The 13278-nt window shown below is 40.0% G+C and overlaps 1 protein-coding gene across 14 annotated transcripts in view; it reads left to right on the forward strand.

The window, feature by feature from the left end:
- The window catches only part of Fam222b (family with sequence similarity 222 member B), a 74806-nt gene that overhangs the window by 54151 nt on the left and 7377 nt on the right, over positions 1–13278 (forward strand). For 13 of the 14 annotated variants that reach the window (XM_003469716.5, XM_005003572.4, XM_063251161.1 and 10 more), the window contains one exon: positions 6829–6950. In XM_003469716.5, the coding sequence (XP_003469764.1) occupies positions 6869–6950 (82 nt within the window). In that variant the 5' untranslated portion in view covers positions 6829–6868. Of the gene's footprint in view, positions 1–6828; positions 6951–8398; positions 8631–13278 lie in introns of those variants that run through there. The other variant, XM_013152143.2, reaches the window with a different exon arrangement.

The raw sequence follows: 13278 nt of genomic DNA on the forward strand, positions 1-13278 counted from the left end.
CAGAGAAAAGAAACAGATCTCCTATGAAGGAAAACCTATCAGAATCACAGCAGACTTCTCAACACAAATCTTCAAGTCAAGAAGAGCTTGGAGCCAGGGATTTAGCTCAGTGGCATAAGCGCCTGCCTGGCAAGTGTGAGGTTATGAGTTTGATCCCTGGTACCAAAAAAATAAAAAGGAGGAGAAGAAGAGCATGGAGTGAGTATTTCAGGTTCACTCCAGATTGATGTACCCTACAAAACTATCTTTGAAAATTGATGGAGAAATAAGATACTTCCATGACAAAGAACAACTGAAGAAATTCATGACCACTAAACCAATACTACAAAGAGTACTGAAAGGACTCTAGAAAGAGACAAAGATAACTACAATCTCAACAGCAACAGAAGAAAACTGCTAAGCAAGGCAAACATTTAAACGGAGAGTAGAAAACCAACAACAGAAAGATAACATGACAGTGATAAGTCAGTTATATCCATCAATATAAATGATCTCAATTCACTAATAAAAAGAAACAGACTGGCAGAGTAGATTAAGAAACAAAATCCATCAATATGCTGTGTACAAGAAACACATTTAATTCAGAAGGAAATTCATAGACTAAAATCAAAGGATATAAAACAGTACTACGTACAACAGGAACCCAGAAAAAAACAAGGGTAACTTTTATTTGCAGACAATATGAACCTCAAACCAAGAATTACCAAAAGAGATAAAGAAGGTCACTACATACTTGTTAGGGGAAAACTTGAAGAGGAAGAGATTACAATCATAAATATATATAGCACCAAATATGGGAGCATCCAACTATATAAGACAAATCTTAATAGAAATGAAAAATCAAATAATAATACAGTTATAACAGGGGACCCTAATATCCCATTGTCACAAAGAGACAAATCAAAAAATCAGCAAAGAAATAACTGAAAAAATGGACCTAGTAAATGCATACCAAGTGTTCTACCCCACAGCATCAAAATATGCATTCTTCTCAGCTGCACATGGGTCATTCTGTAAAATAGATCATATACTAGCCCATGGAACATGCTTAGGTAAATGCAAAGGAACTGAAATAATTCCATGCATATTTTCTGATCAATAAAATTGGAAATTAATGACCAAAAAACCCACAAGAACCCAATAAACATATGGAAATTAAATGATATTCTCCTAAATAATAGATCATAGAAGAAATTAAGAAGTTAAACAATTTGCAATCAAACAAAAAAGTTCAAATACAAATTACTGGAACCTATGGGACACAATGAAAGCAATCCTCAGAGGGAAATTTATAGAACTAAACTCCCACATGAGGAATAGAATGAACACAAATAAACAATCTAGTGCTGCACCTCAAACTTCTAGAAAAACAAGAGCAAGTCAATCCCAAAGCCAAAAGAAAGGAGCAAATTATAAAGATCAGAGTAGCAATTAATACAATAGAAACTAAGAAAATAATACAAAGAATTAATGAATCAAAGAGTTGGTTCTTTGAAAGAATAAATAAAATTGATAGACCCCCCCCAGCCAACCTTATCACAAAGAAGAAAGAAAAACTCAAATCCATACAATAAGAAATAAAAAGGGTGAAATCACTGTAGACCCTGTGGAAATACAGAAGATCATCAATGCCTACTTCAGAAATCTTTACTCTCATAGGTTCAGTAACAGAAGAAATGGACAGATTCCTAGAAACATGAATTATCAAAGCTGAATCAAGAAGATAAAACTACTGAATAACCCAGTTTTAGTTAATGAAATTGAAAATGTAATTAGAACCTTACCAACAAAGAAAAGCCCAGGTCCTGATGGATTCACTGCTGAATTCTACAAGAAATTTAGAGAAGACTTAATACCAGTACTCCTCAAACTGTTGAGTAAAATAAAGAAATAAGTCTCCTTCTTTCCTGGAAGTAAGCATTATCCTAATGTCAAAACCAATGAAAAACCCAACCAGAAAAGAAAATTACAGGCCAGTCACTCTAATGGACATAGATGTAAAAATCCTCAACAAAATACTGGCAAATAAAATGCAACAAGTCAGCAAGAAGATTATATATCACGATCAAGTGGGATTTACCCCAGGAATGCAGTGGTGGTTCAACACACACAAATTAATAAATGTAATACACCGTATCAACAGATCGAAGGACAGGAGTCGCTTGATCATCTCAATAGATGCAGAAAAAGCTTTTGACAAAATCCAACACTCATTCATGATAAAAAACCCTACAGAAAGTCAGATTAGATGATCTTTACCTCAATCTGATAAAAGCCATATATGATACATCAACAGCCAACATCTTACTAAATGGACAAAAACTGAAAACTTTCAACTTAAAATCAGGAACAAGATAAAGATGTCCACTATCACAACTCCTATTCAATATAGCACTAGAAACATTAGCCAGAGAAATTAGACAAAAGAGAGAAATAAAAGGAATAAGGATAGGAAAGCAAGAAGTTAATTATTATTTGCAGATGGTATGATACTCTGCATAGAAGACCCCTGAAGCTCCATTGAAAGACTTCTAAACATAATAACCAGATTTAGTAATGAAACTGGATACAAGGTCAACACTCAGCAATCAATAGCTTTTTTTTTTTTTTTTGTACCGGGGATTGAACTCTTGACCTCACGCTTGCCAGGCAGGCGCTTATGCTGCTGAACTAAATCTCCAGCCCCTCAATAGCATTCTTGCACACAACAAACTCACTAAGAGAGAAATAAGAGAAGCCACAGCCTGCAATATAGCATCCAAAAAAATGATATACTTAGGAATCAATCTAACAAAGGAAGTAAAAGATCTGTACGGTGAAAATTGCATTATTCTGAAAAAGGAAGTTGATGAAGATTTCAGAAAATGGAAAGACATTCCCTGTTTATGGGTAGGAAGAACAAGTATTGTGAAAATGGCCATTCTCCAAAAATTATTACACAGATTTAATGCAATTCCAATCAAAATGCCATTTACATACCTCACAGATCTAGAGAAATTATCTCTAAAATTCATCTGGAGCCAGAAGAGACCTAGAATAGCAAAGGCAATTCTGGGTAACAAAAGCAAAGTAGGAACCATCACAATTCCTTGAAATTATATTACAAAGCTACTGTGATAAAATCAGCATGGTACTGAAATAAAAACAAACCTGAAGGTCAGTGGAATAGTTTAGAAGATACAGCAATAACTACACACTCAGCCACCTCATCTTTGATAATGAGGCCAAAACTGTACACTAGAAGAAAGCCTCATTAATAAGTGGTGCTGGAAAAACTGGCTTTCCACATGCTGAAAACTGAAACTAGATCCATGTCTGTCACTGTGCACTGAACTAAAGAAAAAATGGATCAAAGATCTAAATATTAGAAACACTAAATCTGCTGGGAAGACAAAGGTGGTAAAAATCTCGACTACATAGAAGTAGGCAGAGAATCTGTGAACAAAAATCAGACTACACAGGAAATACTTGCCAGAATCAACAACTGGGATCTCATCTTACTAAAACGTTTTTGCATGTCAAAAGAAATCTCCAACAGAGTGAAAAGAAAACCCATAAGTTGGGAGAATATCCTAGTCGGCTCCCTCAGACAAAGGACTTTTATCTAAAACATAAAAATTTTAAAAAATCAGGCCCCCAAAATTCAATGACCCAACCCATAAATGGGCATCTGAGATGAGTACACACTTCTCAGATGTGGAAATACAAATGGCAAGTAGATATATGAAAAAATGTTCAATATCAGTGGTCATTCTGGAAGTGCAAATTAAAACAACACTGAGATTCCATCTCACCCCAGAAAGAATAACCAATGTTAAGAAATCAACCAACGGAGCCGGGTGCAGTGGCTCATGCCTGTAATCCTAGCACTCGGGAGGCTAAGGCAGGAGGATCGTTGCGAGTTCGAGACCAGCCTGGGCTACAAAGTGAGCTCAAGGCCAGCCTGAACTTCATAGAGAGACCCTGTCTCAAGAAGACCCAAAAAAAAAAAAAAAAAAGGAAATCAACAGCAAATGCTGGAGGCGTGGGGGGGGGGGGGGAGCAGGGAAGGAACTCTCTTCCGTTGGTGGGAGTGTTGGCTGTACAACCACTGTAGAGATCAGTGTGGAGACTCCTCAAAAAGCTAGGATTAGAGATTCCATTTGACCCAGCTATCCCACTTTTGGCATTTTCCCAGAAGAACTGAAAATATACCACAGTGATATATGTGCACCCATGTTTATAGCAACATAATTTGTACTAGCCAAATGGTAGAAACAGCCCAAGTGCCCATCAATTAAGGAATGGCTAGAAGGGATATGGTATTTTTATACAATACAATACAAATTTTATACAATACAATACAAAATACAATTTTTATACGACCCTCAGCCCCAATGTTACTTTATTTTTGCCCCCAACTTTTCTTTTACAAGTAATTCTTTAATAAGTAATACTGCAGGCTGGGGATTTAGCTCAGTGGCTTAAACGCCTGCCTAGGAAGTGCAAAGTCATGAGTTTGATCCCTGGTACCAAAAAAAAAAAAAAAAAAGTAGTACTGCACTAATCATATCTATGCATATAGATTTGTTTGTTTGTAATGGTTTCCTTTTTTTTTTTTTTTTTTTTTTTTTTGTCTTTTGTCTTTTGTCTTTTTGAGGGTCTCGCTATGCAGATCAGGCTGGCCTTGCTCACTTTGTAGCCCTGGCTGGTCTCCAACTTGCAATGATCCTCCTGCCTTGGCCTCCCAAGTGCTGGGATTACAGATTATGCCACTACATCCGGCTAAGGTTATTTTTTTAATTGGTGCACATTAGTAGTATGGAATAATGAAATTCATTTTGGTGTATCAGCCTAAAAATATGGAACGTGTCAGGCATGGTGGCACATACCTAAATGCCAGGACACTGGGAGCCTGAAATAGAAAGATTGCGAGTAGTTTTTCAGTTACATTATGATCTTGTGGGACCAGTCATATATGTAGTCTGTCATGAACTAAATGTCCTTATAAAAACTACTTGGTAATTTCTTAACTTTTCTTGGAATTTGTCCTCAGCTACATTAGGACCACATAAGGGAAGTTACTAAACAGAGATTGGCATTTACAAGGGAAGGGATTTTAAGTAGCACCTGGTTGTGTACCCACACCGGAAGCCTTTATATATCTTGAAGCATGGCATTTGGCACACTGTGTTCATCCTCATGTCCCACCCGCTAGAGATCTAAAAAGACTGACTCTGTGCCAGGGCTCTTGGGCAGCTCTGTTTTCATCGAGGCATTCACTGCAGTTCCTTCTGCAGCTGCTATCGTAGACATGATATAAGCAGCCTCTTTCACAAAGTGTCTTTTCAGTTACCTGATCTTGCAAGCTGAAATTCTCTGATACTCATCATGACAAGGTAGTTTCACATACCTGAGAAATAAAAAGGATTTGTGGTCTTTGTTTAGCAGTTGTTTAGCCCCACTCCTTTTTTTGTGTGTGATTCAGAGAACTATATTATCTCTTTGATTTCTGAGTTTCACAGTAGTAGAGAAGATGTCATATACTTCACTACATTCTACTTACAGTATTTGAGAAAAGCTTATTCCTGGTACACAAGGAAGTTTCGTGGTTTTATTTGGTTTTTAGACAAGGGCTCTCTAAGTTGCCGGGCCTGGGCTCAGATTTTCCATCCTCCTGCCTCTGCTTCCCTAATTGCTATGATTATAGGCATGGGCTACCACACCTGGTTTATGGACCCTGTATTTTTGAAGGACTTCACTATAGCAGGGTTGTATGTTTGGTGAACATCACTGGTGAATCTATGCTATCATGAAACACTCTTAGGATCTCTGGTCAAAATGGGCTGTTAGTAGCTTACTAGCTCTTTGCTCTACTCCAAGAACAGTGCTTCTTCTTTTTTTTTTTTTTTTTTTTTTTTTGTCTTTTTCATTTTTATCGGTACCAGGGATCGAACTCACAACCGCCTGCTTGCAAGGCAGGTGCTTATGCCGCTGAGCTAAATCCCCAGTCCGAACAGTGCTTCTTTTAAAAAAAAATTTTTTTTTCAACCATGCCTGGAGATGTACACTTATAATTTCAGCATTCAGAAAGTTGAGGCAGTGAATCACCTTGAGTTAAAAGCCAGGCTGGGGGGCTGGGGATTTAGCTCAGCGGCATAAGCTCCTGCCTTGCAAGCAGGCAGTCGTGAGTTCGGTCCCTGGTACTGATAAAAAGGAAAAAGACAAAAAAAAGCCAGGTTGGGCTACATAGTGAAACCTATCTCAAAATAATAACAACAATAGTAATACTACTAATAAATACAAGTTCAGACCAGGCCAGACTTTGGGTACCTTGAAAAGTCATATAGTTTATATTTGGAAATGCCTGACTGTATGGTGGCCTGCAACCAGGATAATAAATGATCAAACCAGGCCCAGAATTTTCAAGAATGCTGAAACGAGCTGGGTATAGTGATACATTCAGGAGGCTGTGGCAGAAGGATTGCTATGAGTTTGTGGCCAACCTGAACTACATAGTAAGACCTTGTCTCAAAATACATGTACACACACACAACACAAGAATGCTTAAACTTTACAAATATCCCTGTACTTTCTGGTTATCTTATAAATAGGTATTTTTTAGTTTTTGTTTTTCCCACCTACACATCTGTGCAGACTGAAATATCATTTTAGCCACAGTAGTGGTTGGGAGCAGATTGTTACTACAGATGAAGATGTAAATAGATTTTCAGTTAACATGTTGCTAACTAAATTGCTTATCTGTCTAAATTGGGGCCTGTGTGACTTCTATCTGATATCCCTGGCTGAGTTGCCTGTGCCCCACAACTGTGTGTCTTGTTCCTGCAGTGTGAGCCATTGCCCTGTGCTGTGTTGATGCTGGTCTGCCATGCTCGCCTGTCTGCCAGGGCCCGGGGACCTGTCCTTTCAGCTTCTTTCTCACACGCAGATGAACACTGGACTTCAGAAATGTAAGTAACCCATATTCCCTGGGGGAGGATTGCGATCTTTAGCTTTGTCCCTTTTATCCCAGAGCCACATCTGGGGTACTCTGACCTTGAGTATAATACCTCCAAGGTATTTGTCAGCAGGCACAGCAAGAAAACAGCTGCAAAGGCCCTACCTGTCAGCAGTGAGGGACACTTTTATTATCTGAGAAACCCTCTTAAATATTACAGTTCCCCAGCGTATGATCTTAATTTTAATGCTGTTAGCTTCCTGTTGTATAACAAAACTGTAGGGAGCTTTATAGGAAAAATAATCACCTCTCAGAAAGATGTTTCATCTTGGACCTCATGAGCAATTTAATGAAAATTTGCAGTCCAGGTTATTTATTGTGTCTCCAAAATAATTTTATTTACACCATTGTATGTTTTAAATCTTTGCACCTTGTGCCATGGAAACAATTCCTTTTGGCTTTGCTGCCTGCCTTCTCAGCCTACATGACTTCAGTCCACAGCAAGTAAAAGAGCTTTGATACTCAGCATGGTTGGAAGCTGGATTTCTCAAGCTCTCTGGGCATTTGTTTGCACTTACAAAATAGGATTGAGCTTTTGAGAACTATTAGATTCCTGTCTTAATTGGTCAAAATTGGAACATTATAGTTCATATACTCCTGTATCTCCCTACTTCTATCCCTGCACAAGATGTACAAGGAAAATATTTTCTCTCTGGCCCTGTACTAGGAGAAGATCTTCCTTTCAAAGAAAAAAGGGGAAATCGGTGAGGTAGTAAGGTTTCTCTAATTGGATAAAGTGCTTCAGTACCTTACCCGAATCCTTTATGACAGATGTGAGCAAAATTTTTTTGTGAAGAATAGACAACAGATGTTTTTAGTTTTGTGACTACATAATCTCTGACATCTGCTCAACTAGAGCAGCCATAGACAGTGTATAAATAAATAAGTGCAGCCATGCTGTAATAAAACTTTAGTGTAAAAGCACAGCAGCTGGACCTGACATGCAGAGAACAGAGCCAACTTCTGTTCTATGAGATTGTCACAAGTTACAAATGGTCTAGCCTCAGGCTGGGGCGTCTATCAGTGGTAGAGCACTTGTCTAGCATGCACAGGGCCCTAGTTCCATCTCTAGTACTGTAAAGGCATGCAGAAGAGCTATATCAGTACTGGCAAACCTTTTAGGGCTTCCAGTGGTAGCAGCCTGGTATGGCCCATTTGCCATGTGTTTGCCACCACAGGCTGGACTTTTGAGGAAGTGGGAGACTTAGAACCTAACTAGTTCTGAACTTGTCAGCTGAATTGAGCCCTGTAAAAGGACAAAGGTGAAGGTAACAGTCTTTCCCCTTTCCTCTCTCCTCCCCTCTCCCTTCCTTTTTTTTTTTTCTTTTTTCTTTCTTTTTCTTATTTCTTTCTCTCTCCCCTCTTCCTTTCTTCCGTCTTTCCTTTCCCTCCCTTCCCCAGTTCATTTTGTAGTAGTGGAATTCAATCCAGGACTTTCACACTCAACTGTATCTCCACGCTTTACAGGGTCTTGCTAAGTTTCTAATTGCTCAGGCCGGGCTCAAACTTCCTGTGCAATCTTCCTGTCTCAACCTCCCAGAGTGCTGGAATTACAGGAGTGTATCACCATGCCCGGATTTTATTTTTATTTTTTCTGTGCTGGAGATTGAATTTATGGTCTTATTCATGCTAGGTAATCTTTCTACCACTGAACTGTACACCAGCCCTATCTTTTCTTTTCCTGAGTGATGATTGAGTGATGAAACTGTATGTATTTCAGGCCATCCACATAAGTACACTAACTGCCCTGTGCCCAGTACTGAGCCTTTCCAGAAACATTTGAAGACATACAATTCGATGACAAAGAGAGGCTCAGTTTCTTTCTTTTAGATTTCTTAACAGATGGTGACATCTTCACCTAGAGATGTGCTATCAAAGGAAGACAGTGCCCACTCTAATCCTACCTGCTTGGGAGGTTGAGAAAGGAGAATCATGTGTTTAAAACTGTCCTGGGCAGTGTAGCAAGACTCATCTTTTTTTTAAAAAAAAAAAAAAAAAGAAAAGAAAAGGAAAAAAAAGCAAGAAAAGATATAATCCCACACTCAGAAGGCTGAGGCAGGAGGACCCATATGAGTTCAAGGATAGCCTAGGCTGCATAGTGACTTCAAAGCCAGTCTGAACTTCCTAGCAAGGCCCTGTCTTAAGAAAAGGAAGAGACATTTGCCTTTAGAGTTCTCTTCTAACCACTGTCCCCAAATGTAGGCTCAGGAATAGAAAAAAATCGCCCGAGAGTGTAGCTTAGTGGCAGTGTGCTTGCCTAGCATGCTTGATGCCCTGGGTTTCACACACGTGTGTATCGGAGATTCCAATCTTCCCTGGCTCCGGTTTCTCTTCTCTGTGGGGGGCGATAATTTGCTCTCTAACAGCTGCTTTTTGTCATACTTACATGTACCTCAGTCTTTCCAAATGATAACATCTGATGGTGCTTTTCAGCTTTCCTGCATCTGCTGTCCTCCTCGCCAAGGTATAAAAGATCGTATTGTGTGATCCATAGCTGCTTGCATTAAACATTTATAGGGAAAGTAAAATAGAACATAGTTGTCGCCTTTGGAGACTACTAGCCATGCAGCTGCTATGACTATGGCCCATCAGCTGTAGTGACATTAAAAAGGGATTTTTTTTTTAAGCTGCTTTTTTGTTTTTGTTTTTTGAGACAAGGTCTCACCAAGTTTAGGCTGGTCTTGAACTCATGGTGTAGCCCAGGCCAGCTTCAAACTCAACAGCAATCCTTCTGCCCTATCTCCCTGAGTGCTGGGATTAAAAGTGTGTGCCACTACATCTAGCAAAAATAGTCTTGTGATAAACAAGGACTGGTGAGTATCTCAGTAGGTAAAGCAATTGCCTAGCATACAAAGCTCTTAGGCTCAGTCTCTAGTACTACAAGCAAACTAGAATAAAAAACTAGTTTTGTGACTTTGGCTGGTACAGCCTAGTTTCAGTCCCAAAGAGAAAAACAGCTTTGTGACTGCAGTTCAGCACTTTCCTGCACTCTGTTCTCAGGAAGATATTTTTGTCTTGGTTTTTTGTGGTGCTAACAATTGAGCTCAGAGTCTCAGGAGTGTTAAGTACGCACTCCCTAGCAAGCCACATCTCCAGCCCTTAGGAGGGAGTCTTATAACTAGGAAACAGTGCTTGTGATCTGTGGGGTAAATGGTACCAGGCATTTATAGCTTAATATGCTTTAGATATTAAGATTTAGCTTGGGCTGGGGCTATTGCTTAGTGGCAGAGTGATTGGTGATATATGCGAGAGTCTGGGTTTAATCCTTAACACTAGAAAGTAGTCACCTTGGGCTGGGGATATAGCACAGTGGCACAGCGCCTGCCTGGCAAGTGCAAGGTCATGAGTTCAATTCTTGGTGCCAAACAAAAAGTCACCTTGAGGTATGGGAGATGGACCAAGGGTCGAGAGGTGGGCTGTGTGACCTGTAGCCCAGCATTGTAAGTTTTCTAACAGCTTCAGTGGCCATGTGTTCTACCTCACAGTTTGCTGAAATTAGTCCCTTTTAACTCTTTCTCCTTTTTTCTTTTTCTTTTCTCTTAATATTAGAATTAATTTTTATTGCTTGTTGCTTACTTTATTGTTTATTTATTTGTTTTTCAGGACAGGTTGGCCTTCATCTTATGTATTTAAGATTGACCTCAGACTCACTGACCCTACTGCTTCAGCCTCCTAAGCAGTGGAATTATAGGCGTATACTACCACACCTGGCTCATTTTTCATTTTGAGACAGAGTCTAGATTGGGTAGTGTGGGCTCAAACTTGTGATCCTCCAGTTGCTGGGATGGTGTATACATCTCTGTACCCAGCTCAGTCCTTTCTTTTTGTCTTCTCTCTGCCTTTTCTCTGTGTGGGGAGAGTATAATACATCTTCTATCCTTGATGTGTAATTTCCCCTAGGAGAGGCTGGGTTAAAGAACATGTTGGGCTTGGATGAGTCCAGAAGCCATAGAAACCACAATTGGGGACAGGTCATTGCCATCCTTGACCTGTTCTGGATTGGTTGTGCCATTGTTTCATGTGCTTTTTTCTTCTTCTTCTTCTTTTTTTTTTTTTTTTTTTTTTTTTTTTTTTTTTTTTTTGGTACTGGAATTTTTTATTGCTTATTTTTTATTATTTATTTACTTATTTTTCAGGGCAGGTGTTGCTGTATATTCTGGGTTGGCCTTCATCTCTCTGTGTACTTCAGGTTGATCTCAAACTCTGTGATCTTCCTGAGTTCTGGACCTCTGTGCTTGCACATGTCTCTTTGATACATCCTCTCCTGGTGCCCCAGGAAATGTGTTTTTTGTAATTTTGTCTTTCTTGAGCTTCTGCTTTGTCTTTTCTTAGTGCCGGATCCAGATATGTGGTTCTGGTTCATAAAATTTTTATTGTGGCCAGGCATGGTGTGGCACTGAAAGCCTAATCTTTAAAGAGGCTGAAGCAGGATGATTGTGTGTTCAAGAATACTCTGGACTGGACTGGGGATTTAGCTCAGTGGCACAAGCGCCTGCCTGGCAAGCACGAGATCAAGAGTTTGATCCCTAATACCAAAAAAAAGAATAACCTGGACTACATGGCAAGACCTTGCCAAAAACAGAAACAGCCTGTGAAAGAGACTAATGTGATGTCACATGCCTGTATTCATAGTCACTCAGGACGCTAAGGCATAAAGATCACAAGTTTGAGTCCAACCTGGGCAACTAAGAGCCTGTCTCTAGATTTTAAAACAGGGGTGAGGGTATTAGCTTAGAAGTAGAGCATCCCTTCCAGTTCCAATACCTTGTTTAAAAAACAAAACAAACAAACAAAAAAAAGAAGTAGAGCATCCCTGAGTTCAGCTGGCAGTAACACATGCACACACAGGAAAGGGGAAGGAGGTGGAGGGAGATAAACGGTAGAAATCACCCAGGGTCCTTAGTTCTTGTACTGTGTTTTAGATGGCAGCTTTGACCTCCTTTGTGGCAGGTACTTGGATCCAGGGGATCCTGGAATAAAAGCCAGCTGTCTTTTATTGCTTCTGTCTGCCCCCTTGTGGAGAATTGGCCCAACGACAAGATAAAGTCATGGAGATACTAGAAATAATACCTGGGCCAGAGAGAGTGCTCAGCGGTATAGCAGCGGCCTGACAAGCACCAGGTCGTGAATTTGATTCCCAGTGTCAACAAAACAAAACTAAAGAAATAATAGCTAAGGGGCTGGGGATTTAGCTCAGCAGCATAAGCGCCTGCCTTGTGAGCAGGCAGTCGTGAGTTCGATCCCTGGTACTGATAAAAAGGAAAAAGACAAAAAAAAAAAAAAAGAAATAATAGCTGACTATTTATTGAGAACTTATTGCTTGCCAGCCATTATGTTCAGTGTTTTTACGTATGTTGTCGCTTACTTGTTTTGGCAAGGTCTCACTGTGTTGCCTGGGCTGGCCTTGAACTCCTGGTCAAATGCTATCCTCCTGTCTCATCCTCCTAAGTTGTTGGGACTATAGGCCGTGCCCCACTGTGTCCACCCATGTTTTCAATTCATTCCTTAGTAACTTCATATAGAAATTACTTTTTCAGGGTAAAACAGAGGTTTTGTCCCTTGTTTGAGTTGACTATCGGTAACTGAGTTAGAACTCATATTCAGGCTTGATTTCACAGCTGATGTTTGAAACATACCTGTGCCCTCCAGGTGAAGGATCCTGTTACATACTGCCACTCATGTCTTCTGACCTTTAAAACAAGAGGATGAGCAGGCACATCTCTAGGAAGGCTAGATTCAGAAAAAGCTTTCCTTGTAGTCCCTGAACTAGACAGCAGTGCTTTCTGACACATTTCATGCTCAGACTCAAGCCTAGGGGACCCTGCAGCTGGGGGCTCCTTATTGGTGTGCTGTGTCCTATCCATGGGCAGACTCAGGCAGACTTGCCCTCATGAATAGCTATCAGCGGGGGCTGGGGATTTAGCTCAGCAGCATAAGCGCCTGCCAAGTATGCAGTCGTGAGTTCGATCCCTTGTACCAATAAAAAAAAAAAAAAATAGCTATCAGCACTTGTTTCTGGTCACACAGCGTTGTCCTGTTTGTTGAGTTTCTTGGTCTTGGTAACAATTCTGTGATGCAGGAAAGCGAGTATCATTTCTGTGGCTGACTGAGAAGGGACTGAGACTCAGCAGGCAGAGAAGGAAGCCAGGGTTGGAATCGAGATCTACCTATCACATCAGTGACAGTGTTGGTACCAGATATTTATAATGTACATTTCTTTGGTCTTACAGACAGGGTCTTACTGTGTAGTTGAAGCTGCTTTTGAACTCACTATGTAGCCA

The sequence above is a fragment of the Cavia porcellus genome, unplaced genomic scaffold (genome assembly GCF_034190915.1).
Source record: "Cavia porcellus strain 051 isolate PalLab524CR breed Dunkin Hartley unplaced genomic scaffold, mCavPor4.1 scaffold_6, whole genome shotgun sequence".
In the NCBI taxonomy this organism is placed as follows: domain Eukaryota; kingdom Metazoa; phylum Chordata; class Mammalia; order Rodentia; family Caviidae; genus Cavia; species Cavia porcellus.